Genomic DNA, 25,984 nt, shown 5'->3' with positions numbered 1-25,984 from the left:
GAATTAAAGCTTGTAGTTAGCTACATTATCACTGCTTCTGTTAGCTGGTGGATCAAATAAAGAGTGATAGCTACTGTGACAATGAAGTTAAAGCCAGCACTACCAAGGGTTTAAAGTAAGTGGTAACAGTGAGTAGATTGTTGTCAATGGTTAATAATACTTGGTCTGGCACTAGGCCTTCTGTGACTAAGCCAGTATATACACGATTTCACACCTACATAACTTTTTTACAAGAAACAAATAAACATTCTACAAGAAAGCTTACCTATTTAGTTCTTTTACTAGGGAGTCTGCTTAAAGTACAGTAAAAGCATATTAAACAGGCTTGAAACACTGATGGGTATTAAATAGAACTCTGTTATATTTCTGGAATTCTCCGTTTATGATAGCAAACGTACCTACAAACGTTATAGTCTAGCTCCCATAATCGAATTGGAGTAGGTGTGCTTATAAAAGGAATGGAGTAGGTAAAGCTCTGTTGGTCTATGGACTATTAGCCTGTATATGCTTTGCAGAGCATGGATAGCAAATCATTGATCGAAAGTGAGATTTGCAATGCTGAGGTCTATCTGCTAGCAGGTTTCTAACTACGTAAGTTAGTTAGAGACCTGCTAGCAGGTTTCTAACCATTTTAGAAACCTACTAGCAGGTTTCTTCATGGTTTTTAAAGACCTCATTATCTGCCAAAGATCAAAGCATACTATGCATAGCATTTTCTAAATGGTGGTTAGGCTAGTTGTAAAACTTAAACAAAAATAACCTGCTTCACCACAGAAAAGTATAAACTCAAAGTTATCAATGTTCTTTTTGCACTAGTGGTTACAAAGTGGAATGTTTGATAAATCTGAGACTCCTTCCTTTAATGTACATATTTGACTTATAGGACATACTGTTTGCTATCAAATCTATTGAGCTACAAACTAGCATCAATAACTACATCCTACTAATACTGGATCAAGTGCCAGCAACAAACTCTTGTTACCTTGAGCAACATCTTAAACAACATATCACGACATTTCGTTTATCATGACATCTCGTTTACCATCCCTGTGGAATGCCATGCCAAATCTAGACTTAACATGTCAGTTTGTTTGTTGAAATCTAAACTGAAATCGTATCTGTGAGATCATTTGCTCAGAAACTTTGATAAGAATAATAACTGCACTCTAGATTACTTATGTCCATGTTCTAGATGTCACCAAACAAAACCTCCAAATGCCAATTTTATACTGAATATTTAACTATTTAATTACTTAAGTGGTTAGTAATAATTGTGCCTTGTTATGGTTCTTAGTTGCTACCAACAGACTTTTGGTGTTTTCACACCATAAATCCTAAATAAATTTTGTTATTCAATAATATAACTCAAGTTACTTTACTAACAAATGTAATGCATGGTTAAATGGCTGTTTATCTAGCTAATATGTATCTAATCAAAAACAGCCAAGCTGTAAAAAAAGAAGTGCGGCCCTTGAAAAGGCTATGGTGAAAAAAGATGTGAAATCCAAAGTGGCGGCCAAGAAATGGCTGTGATGGTAGGTTAATGGTAAAAATTTTAATAACGACAATTCAGGTGAATTTGGTGCCGCTTGGTCAATTGGCACAAAATTCACCTGAATTGTCGTTATTAAAATTTTTACCATTAACCTACCATCACAGCCATTTCTTGGCCACCACCTTGGATTTCACATCTTTTTCACCATAGCCTTTTTGATGGCCACACTCTTTTTTTACAGCTTGGCTGTTTTTGATTAGATTTCACTTCTTTTTGTATTTGTATACCCCAAAGCTGGCCTATGGCCAGCTTTGGGGCTTTTAAACCTATATTTTTTTCTTTACCACAGGAAAAAGCAGATTTTATAAATACTTTAACTCATTCTGATTTTATCAGTAAATGTACAAATTATATATATAATGCATATATTTATTACATGTCAATTAATCCCCACAGGATAATTTGCAGTCCTGGGTGACTTGAAATGTAGCTGAACTCTCTACAGGGTGATTTGCTTGTACGTAGATGAATTCTTTACAGGATTCTCTCTACAGGGTGACTTGACTCTAGCTGAACTCTCTGTAGGGTTATCTGTTTGTAGTTGAATTCTCTACAGGGTGATTTGTTTGCAGCTGAACTCTCTACAAGGTAACTTCTTCTAGTTGATCTGTCTACAGGGTGACTTGTTTCTAGCTGGTCTCTCTACAGGGCAATTTGTTTGTAGCTGAATTCTCTACAGGGTGATGTGTTTGCAGCTGAACTCTCTACATGGTGGTTGCTTTGTAGCTGAACTCTCTAAAAGGTGGCTGCTTCTAGCTGAACTCTCTACAGGGTGATCTTTTCATAGCTGAACTCTCTACAGGATGATTTGTTTGCAGCTGAACTCTCTACATGATGATTTCTTTGTAGCTGAAGTCTCTACAGGGTGATTTGTTTGTAGCTGAACTCCCTACAAGGTAACTTCTTCTAGCTGATCTTTCTACAGGGCGATTTGTTTGTAGCTGAGTTCTCTACAGGGTGTTTGTTTGCAGCTGAACTCTCTACATGGTAGTTTCTTTGTAGCTGAACTCTCTACAATGTGACTTCTTCTAGCTGAACTCTCTACAGGGTGACTTGTTTCTAGCTGATCTCTCTACAGGGTGACTTGTTTCTAGCTGAACTCTCTACAGGTGATTTGTTTGCAGCTAAACTCTCTACATGGTGGTTTCTTTGTAGCTGAACTCTCTACAAGATAACTTCTTCTAGCTGATCTTTCTACAGGGTGATTTGTTTGTAGCTGAATTCTCTACAGGGTGATTTATTTGCAGCTGAACTCTCTACAAGGTGACTTCTTCTAGCTGAACTCTCTACACAGTGATAGATATTTTTGCAGCTGAACTCTCTACATGGTGGTTTCTTTGTGACTGAACTCTCTACAGGGTGATTTGTTTGTAGCTGAACTCTCTACAGGGTGATCTGTTCGTAGCTGAAGGCTCCCTACAAGGTAACTTCTTCTAGCTGATCTTTCTACAGGGCGATTTGTTTGTAGCTGAGTTCTCTACAGGGTGATTTGTTTGCAACTGAACTCTCTACATGGTAGTTTCTTTGTAGTTGAACTCTCTACAGTGTGACTTCTTCTAGCTGAACTCTCTACAGGGTGACATGTTGCTAGCTGATCTCTCTACAGGGTGACTTGTTTCTAGCTGAACTCTCTACAGGGGATTTGTTTGCAGCTGAACTCTCTACACGGTGGTTTCTTTATAGCTGAACTCTCTACAAGGTGACTTCTTCTAGCTGATCTCTCTACAGGGTGATTTGTTTGTAGCTGAACACTCTACAGGTGATTTGTTTGTAGCTTAACTCTTTACAAGGTGATACTTCTAGCTGATCTCTCTACAGGATGACTTGTTTCTAACTGAACTCTCAACAGGGTGATCTGTTCATAGCTGAACTTTGTACAGGGTGATTTGTTTGCAGCTGAACTCTCTACATGGTAGTTTCTTTGTAGCTGAATTCTCTACAATGTGACTTCTTCTAGCTGAACTCTCTACAGGGTGACATGTTTCTAGCTGATCTCTCTACAGGGTGACTTGTTTCTAGCTGAACTCTCTACAGGTGATTTGTTTGCAGCTGAACTCTCTACATGGTGGTTTCTTTGTAACTGAACCCTCTACAGGGTGATTTGTTTGTAGCTGAACTCTCTACAGGGTGATCTGTTCATAGCTGAACTCTCTACAGGGTGATTTGTTTGCAGCTGAACTCTCTACATGATGGTTTCTTTGTAGCTGAACTCTCTACAAGGTGACTTCTTCTAGCTGATACAGGGTGACTTGTTTCTAGATGAACTCTCTACAGGGTGACTTGCATGTAGCTGAATTGTCTATCAGATTAACTGTTTTTAGCTGAACTTCGTACAGAATATCTTGCAATGTAATATAATTCTATAATGGAGTAAGTTATAAACGTAGCTGAATGCTCTATTAGGGTGACTGTTCTATTAGAGTATCTCGATCTCGCATTTGCTACACGTAGTTGCCTTTCGAATCGTAACTCAGTGGTTTGTAATCCAATTCTTCTGTACTACTGCAAGGACTTTCTATGATCATTATTCCAGCTACATACTGATTTTCAGCTCATTGCTCTAAGCGGTTTGCCTGGTAGATGTGAAAACTAATAGTTTTTTTATTCATAAAAATCGATCGCGTAATTTTGACACAGGTTGGGTTTTGTGTTATATCTCCATGGTCTTTATCTCAATTTCTTTCAAACCACAAAAAGGTACTCCTACGATGGTTACTCCATCTACATATCAATTTTCAACTCATTCCTCCAAGGGGTTTACCCTGTAGGCGTGACAGACCTTCGACCTTATTTTACGCACATAATCGGTCATAACTCCGTGAATGTTCATCAGATTCCTACCAAAGTTGGTACTGAGATCTACCTTAATGAGCCCTTCAAGTGTGCCAAATTGCAGCCCTATCCGAGAATGCATTCGTGTTTTATGGCAGATTTTGCGAAGTGTGTGAAATGAAGAAGAAAAAAACGAAGAAATTAAAATGAAAGTTTGTTTGCTCGTATCTCGGAAATGTCTCGACCAATTTTCTTCAAATTTGGTATGTAGACTCCCATAACTGGCCGGCACGTCTGTAGCAAAGTTGGTTCCAATCGGATAAGAGATCACAGAGCTACATAGGTGTGAAAATTGCGTTTTCTTTCTTCCTGTTAATATACTCACAGGGTGGCGCGCCGGCTTCTTGGGCAATACAACGATTCAAAAAAAGAATGTCTTAATTGCATAGTTCAAACTGTGAGCAGAGAATGAAACAAACTCTGCCCAACCCTCTCTCGATGGAATTGTTGCCATTACTGCATGATGCAGCATTGCCATGTTGAACATCAATAGCAACCTTCTGAATCAAGAATTGGGGGGCCCTATTTTCTCCAGACTACTCCATTACCCAGGAACCTGTCCGCCTCACTAATGAATGTGTACATGATCCCCAAGCACCAACGCATAGAGGGGAGAAGTAAAACGATAAATACATAAATGTAGTGGTGACCGTTCTAATAGAGTATTTTGACTGACTGCTCTATTAGAGTATCTCGATCTGGTATAAAGCTTTGCTTGCATTTGTGGAGTGCCATGCGTTTTGATCAAGACTTTCATTTTATGTTTATTGTCACTCACAAGTGTCCATTCACCCAAGGATAGCTGAAAGTGAGCTAGTACGGACTGGGAAGCTGGTAGTGGAGAATTCATTGGGGGGACCAGTTGCAGCAGGGTGGACCACCTGCAGCGAGACAGATCACCACCAGCACACATGATAAATATCTTGACTTAAACTCTAAGCAGACCTGTTTTGAACTGTTTTATCTGCAATGGTGGATCTAGGATGGGGTATTTGGGGCAAATCCCCCCCCCCCACCTTCTTTTGATAGAAATACTATGCACCTTAAATCAATTTATATAACTAATGAAAACTGCATATTACCAACATTTATTACAAACTCACCTGAAACTAAAGTTAAAACAATTGTTGTCAAGCTGTCACCCAGCACCTAAGCGCCTCTAAAATAAGTATCATGTCACTGGTGTTTAAGACTTTATAGCAGCTTTTAAGGCTTCATAACCATCTGCAAAGGGTCATATGACAAAATCTACCTACTATAGGGAGTGATCATTGTTGCTTAAAAGACTACTACAGCAAATAACAAAAGAATCTGTTCTACCCAACCACCTAGCTAAAACTTAGCCTGTCTGTGCCCCTCCCCTTGCCAGCTCCTGGACCCGCCTCTGATCTGTACGTGTAGGTATGTGCACATGCAGATAAAACAGTCCAAGACAGATGGGTGGGTTTTGTACATTTGTTCACTGTAACATTATGATAAGAAATGGTTAGTTGCTCCACAATGAGGGCATGGCCAGTGCAGTGATTGCATAATTTTATGGTAAAGCACTCAAATATTAAGTCAGGGTCATGGGTATCCCACCTAAGAGATGAGTAATTTTAAAGTCATATTAAGCCATGCTGCCAGAGAGTGATCAGAGTTAGCAGAGGTTATAATGCACTGGTAATGTATTACGTCTTGTGCACAAGAGGAGTTAAGGGCTGTGCAAAATGAAAGGCAGGCCTCCATCCAAGTAGCAAAGGTGGATATTTTTGTGGAGGAAGTGCTGGCAGTAGAATGAGTCACCATCAGGATTAAATTGAAGTGTTACTGACTGCTGAGACAAGGGATTGTTTGTGCACCAAAGATGGCTGTAGATGACAAGAATGCAAAGTCAATATACTCACCCCTTGCCATTTTATTTCTGATCCTAGTAGGGATAATAGGTAGTGGAGTCCTTGTTGGGTTAGCCAGAGGTGGCAGAATGGTAACAGCAGGTATTTGTTGCAGGTAGTGGGGTCCTAGTGACAGCAAGTAATGTGGAATAGACAATGAGGTAATTGACTTTACCACAGATAATGAAGTGATTAACCTTACAACTTGAGCTGGAACAGAGACATTGGTATGAGTTGGCCCCGATGCAACAGGCAGGTTATCATCATCTATAATATTGCCGCTATAACTAGCCTGGTTTCCTACTGGTGGATTTCGATGCTGTTGGAGGTAAGCAGTCAGTTGGTCTATGAGTTGTTGTGGCAGACGTAGAGTGCTGGAATTTGCTGACTTTGTGGTAGAGTTTGTTGTTTGTGTTGTGAAATGTGTTGATTGAGCACTGGAAGGGGTATCAGAATTTGCTGCTTGGGAGCCATGCACAGATACAGTATTAGCAGCAGGGTTGTTTCCAGCTGCTCTTTCAGGAAGTGACCACATGTGGTTGTGAAGATGGTCTACTAGTCCCTGTTGTGGGCAAGTGGTAGTGCTTAAGGCAGGATTTCAATGCTGTCACTGTTAATGCCGCTAGTTGGGATTTGGGTGTACTTACGAGGCAGTAAGGTTTGGCTGCCGGGCTTTCTTGAGATGTGTGGCATTGCAATAATTACTGTGGGTGTGAACAACATACTTTTGAAATAACAATATGCACACAAACATAGCTCATGCACATCAGAACGACAGCAGTGTCAGAACGACAGTAGTATGCAGTATCAGGTATCCACTTGGGTGTAACGGTAAGGCGGTGCTGTTAGTGTGTCATCAACAAAAAGTCAGCAGTGGTACACTTGTTCATGGCAGCAGCAATGACAGGTCACTTTTCAAGTGAAGACAGGGAGTTTAGCATCAGGATCTAGTAATATTTTACAGCCAGAGATAATATCAAACTTTAGTGGCATGCTGGCTCATGAGACACGATATAGCACATGGGCTTCCAGAACTTGTTTACCAGATACTATTGCCTCTTTTATTATTTCAATTTTGCCACTCACTACGTACCAGACACGCTAACTTCAATTTATTGGCAAGCAATAAATTACATTAAGTCGCATGGTATTTTAATAGTAGCATACTTACAAATCTTTGTATTTGATCATGCAAATAAGCATGTAAGTGTAAAAGTAAGTACAGTGGAACCTCAGTTATCCGAACCCCTTGGGACCAGAGGTGGTCCATAAGTCTGAAAAGTCCATAATATCTGAAACTGTGTATAAATAACCTTACAATAGCATAAAGATTGTTTTAAATATCAATATTATTTATCAACTACCCTAATAGAACAGTCACTACTCTAATAGAGCAGTCATTTCTGTAGTTTGAATCCAGATAAGTGGGGTCCGGATAACTGAGTTTCCACTGTACATATATGTATTAATATGTTAATGAGTAGGACTGAAACATAGCAGATACATATGTATACAAATCCCTACTGACCTGAAGTAGTGATAATAATGCACAGCTAGCTTTCTTTCCTTGTTTTACTACTATTGTTGTATATATCACCCAAAATACATTTGTGTTTGCATATCTGTATGAACTACAGGTAAAGGAACAACTTGAATCTTCCAATGTTGAAATTAAACATTTGGATTCTCAACAAAACAAAAGCTCAGAAAAAATAATCAAGGAATTGGAAACGTCTTATGTTAGTAAGAAAATGAAATTGATTGCACAAATCAAGGTACGTATGCAATTTACACTGTATGCATATATGCAATGCATTTGCTCATGGCTTTGATGCCCAACCAGTTCAAAGATATGGTACACTTTGACTCGTTATTTTGAGCAACACAGAGTGTTTAATTGTGGGTTTGGGTTTACAGGTTAGGCTAGGCTCAGTGTAGTTGCTACATTTTGAATAATTGACAGTTATCAAATGGTACAGTAGTACCATTTAAGTAGGGATCACCTTGAAAATTTTGCATGGCCCAAAATTCCACATTTAAAAATTATCCTACAGACATTTTACACAACGAAAATCACCTTTACGATTTGATTTGATTTTGATTTGATTTATATATTTACGGAATAGTACTAGTCCATATCTATATATATAAAGCTGAAAATGTCTGTCTGTCTGTCTGTCTGACGGTCACGCTGCTTACTCACCAGACTTGGCGCGAATCGACATAGTCTGTGCTGATAATGAAGCGCTCATCATCCGCCTACTCTAAGATTGTTATCACGAGTTCACGCGTGCTTCCGTTCAGTCTCTACAGCGCGTAGAAGGCCAAGGTGTAGAGAAAACTTGAGCAACATTCCTTTGAAAACCACAGCACATACTGTTCAAGTGGTAGAACGCCTGACTAGCGTGCAAGAGGTCGTGGGTTCAAATCCACATGTTGACAGATTTTTTCTTTCTACTTAGTACCTTTTTGTGAACACCTTTTTAAAACATGGCTTTTAGCTCATCATATCTTGGCATGCAAAGCACGTATCGAGGCGGGACTTCAGCGAAATTAAACGCCCATCATCTGGCAACTCGAGTGTTGTTGTAGCAAATCAATACGTGCTTTACATACGTTTCAAATAGTGTTGTACAGTACAATGCCAAAGCTCAAGCGATCAACTTCTTCACTCCGCGCGTCTCAGGCAAAGAGACGCAAACGAATTCAACGACAAGACAGGAATAAACGATGGCAAGCACAACTATGAGACACAGCTGCCCGAAGAGAAGCCCGTCTAGACCCGGTAAGGTAAGTGCGCCTAATTCCGGACAGTTCCTAACTCCGGACACTTCCAATGTTTGGCGTCATATCTCCAAAACTATCTGCAGCATTTACTTGAAATTTTAGGTGGTTAATGCTTCATATACAATGATACTGTTATCCTAAAATCAGCTTAAAAGTCCTGGTAGTTTGTCTAAACGAGGTGATTATTTATTGCCGTGTGTGGCAAAATTATCAAAAATTCTTCGATAATCACTCAACCTCAAAGAGCTATCTGGCTAATTCTCATACAGTACAGAGGGACAACTATGAATTACCACTGTACCAAGTTTCGTTTGCAAACAATCAGCCAAACACTTTCTATGGACGATTTTCTAAGAGCCAGTCTCCTTGAAGCTGCATAAATATTTGCGTAAATACACCTAGATTTGAAATACCCATAACTCAGCAACGAAAGGTACTATGACTCTCAAATTCGAGTATGAGGTGGGCAATAGATGCAAGTTTAAAGTGGCGGTGTTTAAAATTCGAAATCAACTTCGAAAGTGCTGTACCAGGCGTGATAAAAAGTGTCCGGAGTTAGGAGCATGCGCAAAATTTACACATAGTTGAATTTTGGAGCGCAGCTCCTCGACGGATGGAGATATTTTGATGAAACTTGTAGGACTGATGCACCATAGGATAGGCTTTATCACCATATTTTAAGGATTGAGTAATTCGCTTGCATGGCGGAGATATAGCACCGAAAGCAAACACTGTCCGGAGTTAGGTGCACTTACCTTAACAAGAAATGAAGAACAACTACGAGACACAGCTGCTCGAAGAGAAGCCCGTATAGACCCGGTAACAAGAAATGAAGAACAACTACGAGACACAGCTGCTCGAAGAGAAGCCTGTCTAGACCCGGTAACAAGAAATGAAGAACAACTACGAGACACAGCTGCTCGAAGAGAAGCCCGTCTAGATCCGGTAACGAGAAGTGAAGAACAGCAACGAGACACAGCTGCTCGAAGTGAAGCCCGTCTAGACCCGGTAACGAGAAGCGAAGAACAGCAAAGAGATGCAGCTGCTCGAAGAGATGCCCGCCTAGAGCCAACTACAAGGAGGGAGGAGCGACAGCACGACCAACCACAGCACCAGCTGGCAAGAGCTGATCCACTATACCGTGCACAAGAGCAGCAGATGGAGAACACAGAAAGACATCAGGTACATGCAAGCACACACCCTAGCTTTAGAGGCCTTAATTACCAGCCACACAATTTCTTTAGCACAACTGATGTAGGCACACTTAGCATAGAATGTTCACATTGTGATGCATTAAAGTTTCCTGGGGAAACCGAGTCCCTTTGTTGTTCAAAAGGTAATGTCCAACTAGAGCCATTCCCTCAACCACAGCCGTTCTTACTGCACCTGTATGAGGGTACAGATAGTGATGGTAAACATTTTCTAAACAACATACGTAAATATAATTGTGCATTCCAAATGACCAGCTTTGGTTGTAATGAGATAGCTTTCCCTGGCTTCAACCCCTCCTTTAAAATACAGGGTCAGGTATACCATCGTATTGGTAGCATGGTTCCCTCAACAGGTGAGTCCCCAAAATTTTGTCAAATTTATTTCATTGACAATCAGGAATCTCAAGTGGCCACTAGGTGTCAAATAGTTGATGGGTTAAGGCCAGACATTGTTAGTGGTATTAATCACCTATTGTATCATGACAACCACTATGTACAGCTTTTTAAAGTGGCTAAAGAAATATTTGACCAGCAGGATGAGCCAATAAATATTAAAATTGTTATCAATGAAACAAAGAGACCTACAGGTGAGCACTCCAGGAGGTACAATAGTCCCATGTGTGATGAGGTAGGTGTGTTGATGCCTAATGAAAATGCAAACAATAGAGACATAGTGTTGCACTACAGGGATGGTGGCTTGCATAGTATTTCAGAACTGCACAGGGGCTATGATCCACTGCAGTACCCACTGATTTTCTCTCACGGTACTGATGGATGGCACATTAACCTAAAACTAGCTAATAACAAAAAATTAACGGCTTTAGTGTATTACCGCTACCACATCATGGTAAGGCAAAATGTATCTGTGTTGCTTAGGGCTAAGCGACTATTCCAACAGTTCTTGGTAGATGCCTACTGTAAAATTGAAACTGAACGGTTACAATTTCTGAGACGTGAGCAGAAGGCACTCCGTGCTGACTGTTATCAGGATCTACGAGATGCAATCATAGATGGGGATGGGGACCCTAGCAATGTAGGTCGTAGGATTATCCTTCCATCGACATTCACAGGTGGGCCACGCTACATGCATGAGCGCCAACAAGATGCCATGACTTACGTTAGGAAATATGGTCACCCTGATTTGTTTATAACCATGACATGTAATCCCAATTGGCCTGAAATTAAAAATAGTTTGCTTCCAGGTCAGGAGCCCAAGGATCGTCCAGACTTAGTGGCTCGAGTGTTTAGACTAAAGATTAAGAAAATGTTAGAAATGTTAAAAACCGATATGATTTTTGGAAAACCACGGGCTTGGCTGTACTCAGTAGAATGGCAAAAGCGTGGTCTACCACATGCTCATTTCTTGGTGTGGTTACTTCCAGAACACAAGATAACACCTGATAAGATTGATGACATCGTATGTGCTGAAATCCCTGACCTGGCTATTGACCCTGACTTGCACCAGATTGTAATGTCCAACATGGTGCATGGACCCTGTGGTAGCATCAATCCTACGTCTCCTTGCATGGAACATGGCCACTGTAGTAAGAAATACCCAAAACCATTCATATCTGAGACCCAATAAGGTACTGATAGCTACCCAATGTACAGGAGGAGAAATCCTGAAGATGGTGGACAGGTAAGTATCATCACCATGAATGTACGAGGCAGTCGCTGTACTCAGGACATTGACAACAGGTGGGTAGTGCCGTACAACAAGTTTTTGTTGCGAGCTTTAAACTGCCACTGCAATGTTGAATTGTGCATGTCCATCAATTCCATCAAGTACGTACTCAAGTGACCAGGCAACATTTGCTCTGCGCTCAAATCAGGTGGATGAGATCTCCGAGTATCAGAATGCTCGCTACATCAGCAGCCACGAAGCTGCCTGGAGGATACTGGAGTTCCCCATCCATGAGAGGTTCCCTACTGTACAGCAACTTGCTGTTCATTTAGAAAATGGCCAGCGAGTTTACTTGACTGAAGACACCGCGAGGGGCCAAGCTTCGGGAGACCCTCCAAAGACCACTTTGACTGAATTTTTCACATTATGTCAAGTTGACAACTTTGCCAAGACATTGTTGTATGTTGATGTTCCAGAGTACTACACATGGAACAACAAGTCTTGGCACAGGAGAAAACAGGGAACACATGTGGCTGGATATCCTGGTGTTAAGCAAGCTCAAGCCTTAGGTAGGGTCTACACCATCAGCCCACATCAAGGAGAATGCTTTTATCTACGTTTGTTGTTGCATAATGTTAAGGGTCCACAGTCATTTGCTGATCTGAGGACTGTTGATGGTGATCTCTGTAGTTCCTTCCGTGAGGCATGCCTCAAGTTGGATCTTCTTGAAGATGACAATCAGTATCACTTGGCTATGGAGGAGGCGGCAGTCAGCAACTCACCAGCAAGTCTTCGCACCCTCTTTGCAGTGATACTGGCCTGGTGTGAACCATCCAACCCACTGGAGATATATGACAACCACAAGGAAGCAATGGCAGAAGATTTCTTATATCACCAACGTACCCTACACAGAGATGAACACCTGGAGTTTAATGATGACATTTTCAACTTGGCACTCAATGACTTGCAGGAGAAAGTCATTTCCATGGGAAGTAGGCAGCTGTCTGAGTATGGCCTACCTCAGCCACAAAGAGTGGACAATGATAGGTTTGCAAGAGTGTACCGCAGGGAAATAGACTATGACCAAGGGGAACAGCAAGCATACGTAGATCATAATACAGCTTTGCTTACAGCAGACCAGCGTGAAGTGTATGAGTGTTTTTGTTCCATGGTGGATAGGAATGAGGGAGGTATGCTTTTCTTGGATGCTCCAGGTGGAACAGGTAAGACTTTCTTAATCAACCTTATTCTTGCCAAACTTAGATCTGAAGGTAAAATAGCATTAGCCACTGCATCTAGCGGAATAGCTGCCACACTGTTAACTGGAGGTCGCACCTTACATAGTACCTTCAAAATTCCACTTGACTTGAATGCAATGGATATCCCGATGTGTAGCATTAAGAGAGGAACTGCACTCTGCAAAGTCATCCAGGAAGCCAAAGCCATTGTTGTAGATGAGGCTCCAATGACTAACAGACGTGCATTTGAGGCTATGGACCGCACTCTTAGGGATCTGACAGGTAACAGCCAACCAATGGGAGGAATCTGTATGTTGTTGTGTGGTGACTTCAGACAAATCCTCCCAGTTATTCAACGTGGCACCAGAGGTGACATAGTGGATGCCTGTCTGAAGAAGTCACAACTGTGGGACAGTGTGGTTGTTAAACATCTACACACTAACATGAGAGTGTACCTTTGTGGGGACCAAGCAGCTGGACAATTTGCTGACCAGTTGTTAGCCATTGGAGATGGCAAGTTCCCTACTGAGGATGACACTCTTGATGTTGTCCAGCTACCTGAGACCATGGGTACCTTTGTACACGACATCGATGAGTTGGTGTCCAGAGTTTATCCTGGCTTGCTCTCCAACTTCACAAACATCGCTTGGTTATCGGAGCGTTTCATTTTGGCTCCTCTTAATAAAACTACCCGCACCATCAACACAACTCTGGTGGAGAAATTGCCTGGTGAGTGCATCCAGTACAAGTCCTTGGACTCTGTGCCAGATGAATCCCAGGCAGTTGAGTTTCCAACAGAGTTTTTAAATTCTTTAGAAGTCTCAGGATTACCTCCACACTTTACTTTCATTGAAAGTTGGTGCACCAATTATAATTTTACGTTCCTTGGACCCCCCACAAGTCACCAATGGTACTAGGTGCGTGATCACTAAACTTTCTGCCAACAGTATAGAAGCCAAAATTTCCCACGGTAAGCATGCAGGCCATGAAATCATCATCCCTCGCATTCCACTTATTCCTAGCAACTCTACATTGCCTTTTGAATTTAGACGTGTGCAGTTTCCTATTTCTCTTTGCTTTGCAATGACGGTCAACAAAAGCCAGGGCCAAACTTTTAAAGCTGTAGGAGTAGATATGACTGACGAGAGCTTCACACATGGAATGCTTTATGTAGCACTGTCTAGAGTAGGCTCCCCAGATTGTTTGACACTATTAGTTAGGGAGGATCGCAAAACACGTAATGTAGTTTATACTGAAGTTTTTGTTTAAGTAGTTACACCCATCTGCTGGTGCTGGTGCTGGTAGTATTGTGGGTCAGCTCATGTGGATGTGGTAAGGAATGTATCATGGTAAGGAATGTATCGGCTGTGATGTAATTGTGTTTTCTGTCAGTTGTGACTCACATGGCAGTGGGTTTATTATATTCTACAGGTGTTCAGACAAGTGGAGTATCCGCCCACCCTCCCAGTGTAATGTTTTAATTAGCGTGATTTCCTAACTATCTCTGTAGGTGGATTCATCAGTAGTTAATGTTGTGCCAACTGGAGTTTTTTGGACAACTTAGTTTTGTGCATACACACACGAGTGGAGTATTTTTGGGTTTTTCCTGGTAGGCAAAAAAAAACAATAATAGGCCTACCAGGTTTTTTCCTGGGGCTGTCTAGGGCTGGACAGTTCCAAATTTATTATTTTTCTTTATTATTAGTTGCTGCTAAGCCCCCACTCCAGTTTGTAGTTACCTAGGTAGTAGTTGGTGTATGTAGTTGTAAGTGTTGTTAAAGTTCAATGACAGTAGCCCACACTTCGTGGTGCACAATCCAGTGTTAATGTTGCATGTGGGTGATAAGGGTAATAGTATGATTTATTGCTGCTTGACATGGATAATGGAGTTGGTAGTATTATTAAAGGATGTGATGATAATCAGCTATTTACCACCTTTGATGGGAGATTGAAGACAACTTTGACTGAGGTTACACTGTGTTTGAACCCATGCAAGCGCATTTGAGGTCATACTTGCTGCTGGAGGACAATTACTAGCACGTGATTAGATCATTTGAATGTCACGTGAATATGATACCCACCTCAAAAATTTTTCAGGCATTATAACCCTGTCTGTAATAAGCTACGGTACAGCCAAGGCCAAGGTATCAATAACACTACTCTTGGTGGGTCTTCTAACACAAAAACTATGTGCCATGTGACCTTAGTTGTTTGTACCCTACAAAATGCCCATAATTGCACATTTCTGAGCTGTCAGCAAATACATTGTGTTTATTCACACCTCAGAAATATGCTGTAAATTGCATTTATATTGCTGCTCAAGCCCTATCATTCCCAGCCATTAAACAGCCATTTTTCTTTGTTTTGTCTGCACAATGGGATAGAAATAACTGAGCTGGTTTTAAATATTACAGTCAAATCCATACCTGCACGTAGGGCAGGTAACAATGCTAGTAATATATAAAACAGCATTAAATATAACAAAACACTTACAGGTGGCTGGATATAGAATTTTTAAAAAATTCCAAAACTCAAATACTGCCTCCTCACTCAATGACCAAAGTCGCAAGGCTAGAAGCCAAATGAAGCAGTGCATGGTCACCATTTTACGCCACAATAACAAACTCACCAGTGGGATGTGCCTTTTGGGGTTCCGACGAGTGTAGGCCCTCTATGCCTTGTCTTTTCTTTTATCTTCAATCAGGCTGTTTGTCTCCTTCTTCATCCAATGAAACCATATCAAGGCATTAATTTTCCAAAATCCACACATTCCTTCCACAACATATATTAAAGACGTCGCAAAATTATTTCAGAGCTGGATTTCAGAAGCATTCAGTCCTGGTGTTACTATAAGACTAGATATGTGCAAGTTCGCAATTGGGATCCTGTTTCACGAAAGGTTCTTGACCACACCCTTCAATTAAAGATCTAGATGGACTAATAGCGATAGAGTATGGAGACCACACCTCTTAAGAATCTAGCTGTTTACTTAACAGTAAACAAAATGACCTCACCCCTTATTGGTCTAGCTAACTGCACACCTCTTGGCTGACTTGAGATATACTCTAATACAACAGTCATGGCTCTAATACAACAGTCATGTATGATATTCTAATAGAACAGTTACAAGTTACATTGTAGCTAGTTGTGCTACAACAAAAAATGAAACAAACTAGTATTTTTAAACATTGTAAATTTAAAAATGTGCCAAAGTAGGGACTTTCCCACTGAGCTATGCTGTAATACCATCATTCATCTCTTGTTTTACTACTTTTTGTTGCATAGATCCCTACTTCATTTTAAATTTACAATTTTTTAAAATACTAATTAAATGATGAGTGATCTGTAAAGTAATCATTTGGGCAATGTGTGGATGCGTATTTCTACCCACCACGTGTCAGTTATTGAGCAGACCATGAAACAACGCAAAAAGACTAGATTTACACAAGTGAGTAACTTATAGTCCTAACTACTTAACTTAATATAACATACTTACTGTCCTAATACAGAAGTTAGTAGGCTTAATGTAGTACAAAATGCTAAAACTAAAAAAAACTGGATCCCACAATTGTAATTTTTCCGGTGCTGTGTGTAATGCCATAATGTGTTATTGAATAACATTCTAATGGCTATTAGTCCATGCTATAAAACCACAGTGACTATCAATCATGAGATACTGTTGTATAAAAGAAAAAGGGTGAGTGCTCTGTAATTTTTCACCTATCAGGCGACTGTGCCTAGAGTGATATATCAAGACTCACAGTAGTGAGTCACATGGCCAAGCACATACCCACATGCGGTCACTACTATGAGTTATTTATGTGTATGGACGGTTTTGCAATATTAACCCCAACATCTCTCAATAGATTTACATTGCATTACGTAATAAAAACTCTTTACTTGTCATAGTAGTAGTAGTAGTAGTAGTAGTAGTAGTAGTAGTCGTAGTAGTCGTAGTAGTCGTAGTAGTAGTAGTATTTTTCTTGCAACCCATCTAAAATAAAAAGTATGCATATTTAGACATATTTCACTTTATTTCTCTACCTTATGTTACACCTACTGTCACGTTATACCAGTCAACATACCCATGTTTGTACAGTCCATCTATGTAGCACTGACATCATCTAATTCTGGTTAATCCATACATGTATTTTCTTCGATCAAACATCTAATCCAGACAATAACTTTTAAAGACACAATGTGGACACAAACCCTAATAACTTATAAACAAGTTGTGAAAGCGTCAAGAACGTAAGTTCCATAAATCTTATAAACTTTATTTAGTGTCATGCACCACATGGTGTATTACATTCGCTTTAATCTTTGTGACTTGTCACTACAACGAATTAAGAATGTGGAGTAAACAAAAACTTCTGCTAGTCTTCAAACAAGCTGAGCACACAGAAATACCCACCCCAGTGACAAGTAGTTACTTGCATTGTTGCTTTCGTCATGCATACCCCACCCCAGCAACAAGCAGTCACTTGCATCATGGCTTTCATCATACATACCCCATCCAGTGTTGGGACAGTTACTTTTTAAAGTAACTAGTTACATATTACATATTACTTGCAACAGAACTATTTAGTTACAGTTACATATTACCCAAAAAATAAAGTAACTATAATAATATTACATATTGTATTACTTTGTGTCCACAGCCTTAAGCTGTCATGTGTGAAACTACCACCTTATCACGGGACATGATTGTGTTGTTGGGAAATGTGCAAATCTTGGTTATAAATAAGAAACTGGTGAATAAGCTTCATTCAGTAGGCTTCATTACTTCGTTGTGGCTAGACGTTACTCAGTGGATTACTAATGAGATTAGTAACTTCGTTTCTTGTAGTAATAATATTATGTAATATTAGACTAGTTACAGTAACTATATTACTTAGGTAATTCATTACATTTGTTAGTAAAGTAACTTGAGTTATATTATTACCTGTTTTTATAGCGTATTTCGTTATATTACTTAGTTACCACAAAAGTAATATGTGACCGGATTTCATATAACAAGGCTTCCACACACACAAAATCAAACTTACGATTTTACCAGAAATGGATTGCTGGTCTAATACACTATCATATTTCACACTGTACTTCCTTCAGCACTGGCAAGTCTGGTTTCTGTAGCAGCTTTCTTCCGACCCTGTCAAAGCCACGAGTGTGAGATTGGCACCATTAAATGGCCATGGCTTTGTGATAATGGTGTGTAGTGAGCTGGGACTTCACAGAGAGCTCGCCAATAGTGTTCTCAGTCAATTTGGAGTAATTTGAGGGCCATGGAGGGCCATGGAGAGCCCAAACTTGGCCTCTGGATTCCAATCGTCTTCTTACTCCATTTTATACCCGTATATTAAGACCACCGTCCACCCCCACCCTCCCACCCTATTACTACCATCTGTGATATTATTACCCGCTCGAAAAAAGCTGCTCAAAACAGGGCAAATTTTGGGTATCAGAAATGTATACACCCACTCAGTGATAGCTAGTGAACAGATGAACAATTGGTGCAAATTTTGTTAGCACAGCTGTAGGCACTGGGAAGTTATTACACAATGATTCCTTAAAATCACCATATCTCCTAACAAAGCTTTGTGCGTCGAAGCCTTGTTTTGTCAAATTCAGTCACATATTATTACGTAACGCGTTACATAAATGCGTTACATAAGTAATGCGTTACCCCCAACACTGCTCCATCCCAACAACAAGTATTCATCTGCACTGTGGTTTTGATCATGCATGCAAATTAATACACATAGTATATAGCATAATAAACATCACATTAATTGTTTCTGATAACATCTGACAAGACAATACAATGGGATAGTGACGTAACCATTCCTTTACCCTTGATGTCACTACAGTCTACATATACTGATAATTGAGAATTTAAAGAGAACACATAAAACAATTGAAGTGATAGAATTCTGTATGTCAACTGACCTAAATTTGCAACACCCTTTGATCTGAGTTCCCAAACTATGCATGACCACATTCAACTTAGAGCTGTGTGATACCTTAAGTTTGCATATCACTATACCATATATATGATATGTGAACTTAGAGGGATTACACTTCGCCCACCTCAGAGACCCCCTCTTATGGATCCACTCCTAGCTTAATAGATCTACAGAGCAGTCACAACACATTAGGGTGAATGCTTTATTAGAGTATCTCGATCTCTTATTCCATTCATATACAAGCATTGTTATATTGTGTTGTTAGTAAAAGTTTTTTTTTAAATTACTTATTTCTGAAATTATTCTGGCATATTCTGCAGGTCCCTGTTTGTGGGTGATTTTTGGCAGGATAGTGCAAACCTTCATGATCCCTATTGTGACCCAGTCTGGGAAAACCAGGCATATCACCTATTTTAAAATGATGGTTTTAAGTATTTAGTGTGTTGTAGCTTGCCAATGGTTGAGATTATTTTTCAAAACAGAAGAGGAACATGCTTAGGCCTGCAAGGTACAGGCTTAATCTACTTACCCCAGTTTATGCACCATATTATATATAATGCACATATCAATGTATTGCCCTACTAACCCCCCCCCCCCCCCCCCCCCCCCCCCTTGGGCATATATAGGGCTATAGTGGGCACAACAGAATGTTAAATGCCCCGTAGTAGGACAAACCTATTGTGTCAAATCCCCACCATTGGCTCCAGTTGCAACGTGGGGGATTTGACATAGCGTTGAAGCTATGTAATTTTCACATGTTTTACACCGATTCCTTCCTTCCAGAACATCACGTACAAGTAACCAACAGCTACGTTTCCCGCTATTTTAAATAGTTTTTAAACTGAGGTTGACTGTATCAGGCAAGTTCCAAATGTGGTGGGTGGGGGCCCGGAAGGAGGGCATGAGACTGTTTAAAACTTTGAAGAAGAAGGCGTAGGGATGACTTAGGCCAAGTCATGGGCCATTCAGGTCTCAAAACTGGTTTAAATGAAAGGAAATTTACAGCACAGGTCTTTATTCAACACCACGGAGTTTTACAGCCATGTAAAACCCTGATCAGAGCTCCATTAAGACCCCACACCACATGTACGGATCACCACTGGGGTTGAAAAAAGCAGCCAGCAAAAGCAGACCGCTCAAACCTGGCTGATTTTAAGTGTGAAATTATTCATGTAACTTTGCATTCTTGTTGAAAAATCAAATCTGTTGACATGGGTAATTAGACCGGTTTTTCCAGATCCAGTCAAATTTTATCTCGCTTTAGTTTGTGAATGTACAATATATGTATGTGGTTTCTAACAGCTGATTAGGCCTGAGCCTATTATGCTCATAATTTTACCCATTATTCCTTCCAGAATTTCTCCCATTATTGTTTATATCTAGACTATTTATCCCTTATTTAGTTTCTGTACATAGCTAGTCGTTAAGTTTTAAAGATACTGATATAAATAGCTAGTTTTGCCAGAATTAACTATAAATGAAGTATTACATTTGTTACACATCATTTTTCTAGCCACAAGTAGTTACAACAGATTGGAAAAGTTATCTTAATAATTAATGTATAGCTACATGCTAAGTTTGGTAGACACACTGGTATAAGATGTACAAGTTTAAAAATTACAGATAATCGTGCAGTTAAATACGAGATGTTGGTTGCAGATTGTTAACATTTAACAGTCTGACTGCTCTATTAGAGTATTTGAACATTCATTTAGAGGCTTTTCAGCCCCTTTTCAGCCAGCAATCGTATAATAATGTCAACTATATATCATTCTTTGTAGTTTAACTCTTTCTTCTAGCTAATCAAGAAGAGAAATGTCCCTTAACTTGCTTGATTATTCCTGTGGACGTCCAATAATTCTAAAATCATCACCCTATAATTGTTCTCACAAAATTGGTGACCATCATCCTATAATTATTCTCACAAAATTGGTGACCTATTATTCTCAAAATTATGCTGGCATAATAGGTGTAGGTTAACAGCTGATTGCGGTGTTTAGTCTTTAAATGTGATATAACTACATACATACATGCATACATGTGCATTCACAAATGTAACACATATGTGTACATTTACATAAGTGTACATTTGAACTCAGGAAACAAAGAAACAGCTTGAACATCTCATTATTTTATTGAAAGAAAAGTTATCCCACTTGAAAAGAAACTCAGAGAAAGGAACAGAAGGTTTGGAATTGTATTTAACTATAATATACTGGTTTCTTTAATAGAAGATGATATCAGCATCAAAGGAAGTATTGCCAAAACTGAGTTGTAAGTAATCATGCAATAGTACAAGTAAAGTCTGTTATACATAGATTTTACTAAACTGAATTTGTAATATGTAATTATGCAACTAATACTTACCAACAATTATTCAGCCAAGAATTGTTAAAGTATGTAATATGTGACCCGCTAAGCAAAAACCCAACTTGTTTGTGTTTTCCTGGAACTTCATTTTAAAACTTTTTTGTTGTCTAGAGGGAAAATCCAATGGGCTGTTAAAGTTTCAGCCTTGTCTGGTAAGTGCTTTTGGAGTTATGGCGATAGACAACAAGAAGAGCAAAACAATCAATTTGGTAAAATCAATCCAAAGGTACCTTCAGATCAACCCAAAATGCTTTCAAGTTGCTACAGTATTTTTAAAAGGAATTTTCTACTGTCTGCAGCATTCAGTCAAGTGTAGCATAACAGTGGTTACAGCTATAGCCCTACTTCTTTCACAAATATCAAGACATGCGGTAGTGTGTTGTGCGGCCCAAGAAGCCAGCATGCAACACTGTCAGTATATTGACAAGAAGAAAGAAAACGTGATTTTAATGCATATGTAGCTCCGTAATATCTTATCCAATTGTAACCAAATTTGCTACAGAAGTACCCACCAGGTAGGGGAGTTTACATACCAAATTTGAAGAAAATCATCCCAGCCACAAAAAGCCACCCTATTATAGAGAGCTCAGCTATGGAAACAAGTCACCTGTAGAGAGTTCAGCTACAAACAAGTTCCCCCAGTATAGAATTCAGCTACAAAAATCATCCTGTGGGAAGTTCAGCTACAAAATGCCACCGTATAGAGAGATCAGCTAGAAACAAGTTACCTTTAGAGAGTTCAGTTACAAATAGGTCCCCCAGTAGAGAGTTCAGCTATAAACAAGTCACCCTATATGCAGCAGAGATTTCAGCTACAAACAGGTCACATCCAGTAGAGAGTTCAGCTACAAACAAATCACCCTTTGGAGAATTCAGTTACAAACAAATCAACTTGTGCCACAAACAAATCACCATATAGACAGTTCAGCTACAACAAGTGAGCCAAATTACAAACAATTTATCTATTATTAACTAGAGTCCAGTTCTAAAAATCACCCTATAGAGAGTCTAGTTACATTGAAAGTCACTCTGTAACAGAGTTTAGCTACTGTAACAAAAAAGTTCCCTTGTAGTTGTAGGGATTTCTGCTATAGGCAAGTTAACCTGTATATGTAATAATAGAGGGTTTTTTGTTTATATACTCAAAACATCACCATTATTGCACTTTAAAGGTTTCTTATTTGATTGGCTATTCATCATATCACTTTCTTGTAAGGCTTCTCTGATTCCGTTATTTTATTGGCTACTTTACAGTGCTATTACAGAAACAAACCATGTGATTTGCGGTTATTTACATTGCTACTATTGGAACTAATGTATAGCAAACTAAATCACTATGTGATTAGCTGCATATGTACTGTATGAGTCATACAGTACAGTTATGCAAATAATCGGGCAAACACAGTACAGTTATGTGGAAAAATTATGTTACGAGAACAACCGCACTCAAACAGCATGATTGATCATGTGCTTGGTATTATAAATCACTAAAACTAGCTGAACTAATCCTACCAGTTTGTTCTACGACAAAGTCAAAGCAACAACCCACACAGACAGCGTGATGGATCATGTGTGTGACAATGTCAAATGCTAAAACTGGCCTAACTAATCCTTCAAGTTTGTTCTACGACTATTGAACTAGAACTTACTGATAGCCTGATCACTGAAAATTGAAGCGATTCAGGTACTCAAGAAAATCGGTCCAAGCAAGGTGATTATCATGAACAGCACCAGACAAGTATTTTAATGACAATTTGCTTTCCATTTTGTGAAATATGGTATGGTACCAATCAAGTCAAAAAGCTGGTTGTTTGCAGGAGATACTACATCGTCTGCTGAGAGCGGAGGCAAAAGTGGCTGGTCACAAGTGCCATAATACTCAGAGTGGGCCAAAAAGGAAGTGTATTATGGTAAGGGCCGGGCTGAGACCTAGGACCCAGGAGAAGTGAATCTGGCAAAATTAAGAGTAAATGTAAACCTAATAATATTGAGTGTTATAAATCTCACAAAGAAGGTCAGGCTGTGTCCAGAATCTATCCAGATAAGCTTGGGTAGTGGTTCAGGTTCACTCTGTGAGGAGCAGTAATCTGACTCTGTTCCATGGATTAGAGTCTTGACAGTATCAGGTACAGCTACTGTAGATGAAAAGATTGAAGCTAAGCTGTTTGGACCAACATGTGTGACCGGATCTGCAAAAACCCAACACAATCGCACATTTTTCAAATTCCTGTTTATTAAATGTTTGTAATCTACTTAACCAAGTGTACCCTCTGGCAAAGTTTTAGCCTCATATGCCAATAACTTTGGAGTTACAGCCCTATAAAGTAGCAACAACAGAAAAATTGATTTATAACAAGTGCTTACTAAAGCAATTGTAACAGATTGAGGTGCAGAACTACAATTTTCACCATCGTGTTTGCCATGAATAGGGGAGTCACTTACTGGGTAAGTTTGTCCTTTTATTTTCTTCACTGCATACAAAGGCAAAATTTGTGAAGAAAAATTGATTGCGTATGATTGCTTCGACATGATGTAAACAAATGACCATAACTTGTGTGTCCTTGGGTCTACTGCAACAAAACAAAGATTTTCGAATTCCTCTTGAGTATAGGTGAATAAGATGATATCCAGGTTTTCATTGTTAGTTCCTTCCTTCACTAAGAAACAGGCGTTCAAAACATTTATGGAATTTTTTTCAATAATACGCAAATATTTTACCCATTGTATTCAATGCTTTATAAGGCTTGTGTGATTGTGTCAGGTCCAGTCGCATATAAGGTAGACATTGAAGTGGAAGGAGTAAAGACTAGGGCTTTTTGAACAGCAGATCTCAGGTAATGTTGGTCAGGGCTGAATTCTTACCCTTGATAGAGCAATGCAATGGATGGGCACCAAATAAGTAGAAGGAAAGACGCTGCGATTTGGTGGCCCAGCCTGTGGGTGCCTCCAACCAAAAGCTTGGAGCAGAGTCCATTGTGGCAGTTCATACTGTTCTTGAACAAACAGGGCAAGGAATTGTTATTCTTTGTTTTATACTGAATCACGTAAGCCAATTTGGCAAGGTATGGTTCATGATTGTGCAATGGTCTTAGATACGTATGGAATACAAACAATACATTTTGATGGGATCATGGTTCCTCCTGTCAACCCAGTTGAGTCAACAAAGAACATTGATGAGTACATTGTCCGAAGAGTGCTACTTAGTAGTTGGTACCTGGCAAGTCATGGTGGGTCAGGGTCAAAATGGAACAGTCCAGAGTACAGGAGAGTAGTCCTGAAGTGGGGGTCGAGACCATCTTGGCAAGTCAGGCATGTCATTCTGTATGTGGTGTGGAGAAGCAATTGCTAGTGAACAACTGAGCACAGAGGCACTCTGTCTACAGAGGAATCAACAGATGACTACTATTGTGTAAAGTTATGTTGTTGCTCAGGATGATCCAGGGAGGTAGGAGTTCAATACTCAAGTTTGGCTATGTAAAACTGCAAGTCCTAGCTACAAAGTGTGAGGCAGTTGGTATTTGAAGATCACTTGACCCCTCAAGAAAGGAAGCACTTGGAGAAGTGTTGTTGCTAGCCCATAATGAAGTGTTTACTCTCACAGACTGTGAGCTTGGGGAGACTGACCTAGTCATACACAGCATACATACAAATAATCCTGCAACAGTTAAGGTTCTACCATGCAGGTTGCCATATGTTATGCGGCAAGCAGGAATGCAGAAGTTGATGGATTTGAAGCATATATAGAGTCAAGTAAAATAGTCCTTATGCCTTGCCATTAGTCCTAGTGAGAAAGAAGGAAAGGGGACTTTGGGTGTGTATAGGTTATCGCAATTTAAATAAGGACACCATCCCTAATCGTTTTCTGATGCCTTGGATTGATGATGTACTTGTTGATATGGTAGGACGCACACAGCCTAAAGTATTCACTTGTCTTGACTTGATGAGGGGATATTATCAGGTTAAAAAATCTGAGGACTTAAAACATAGGACGGAATTTACCTGTCACTTGGGGCTTTATCATTACAGATGGATTCCATTCGGGTTGACAAATACCTCAGCAACCTTTCAAAGGTTAATAAGCATATTATGTTGTAATCATGATACAGTGTAAGAGATTCCCTTGGTGACTCTAACTTTCCAGCTATTTTCAGGATCAGAGTGGGATTATGTGTTTGTTTGTCTTGATGATATTTTTATTTATTTTAATTGCTTCCTGTAGCATGGAGTAACATCTAGATTACATCTTAAACCTGGGAAATGTAAGTTTGCTACAGGCCAAATAGGGTGCTTGGGCCACACATTGACCGCTGATGGAAATGAGTCTAAGACTGTTGCTGTCAAAGAGTTTCCCAAACCTCAGTCTGTCAAAGAGGTATGGAGTCCGATTTTCTTGGGCCTAGTTAATGTTTATAGGAGGCACATCCGCAACATGGCTACTACTGACGCAGAAATACAGGAAGGAGTTTGTGTGGAGTTCTGAGTGTGATGAAGCCTTTAAGAAGATCAACCATCTTTAATCCACTTTTA

At 39.7% G+C, this 25,984-nt stretch overlaps 1 protein-coding gene across 4 annotated transcripts in view; it reads left to right on the top strand.

The window, feature by feature from the left end:
* The window catches only part of LOC136249016 (uncharacterized), a 144,359-nt gene that overhangs the window by 73,345 nt on the left and 45,030 nt on the right, over nucleotides 1-25,984 (top strand). For 3 of the 4 annotated variants that reach the window (XM_066040901.1, XM_066040899.1, XM_066040902.1), the window contains 3 exons: nucleotides 7,899-8,036; nucleotides 21,187-21,274; nucleotides 21,319-21,361. In XM_066040901.1, coding sequence (XP_065896973.1) covers nucleotides 7,899-8,036; nucleotides 21,187-21,274; nucleotides 21,319-21,361 — 269 coding nt within the window. The remainder of the gene's footprint in view (nucleotides 1-7,898; nucleotides 8,037-21,186; nucleotides 21,275-21,318; nucleotides 21,362-25,984) is intronic. The other variant, XM_066040900.1, reaches the window with a different exon arrangement.

This window comes from Dysidea avara, chromosome 3 (genome assembly GCF_963678975.1).
Source record: "Dysidea avara chromosome 3, odDysAvar1.4, whole genome shotgun sequence".
Classification (NCBI taxonomy): Eukaryota; Metazoa; Porifera; class Demospongiae; order Dictyoceratida; family Dysideidae; genus Dysidea; species Dysidea avara.
This window is presented reverse-complemented; position numbering and strand designations above follow the sequence as displayed.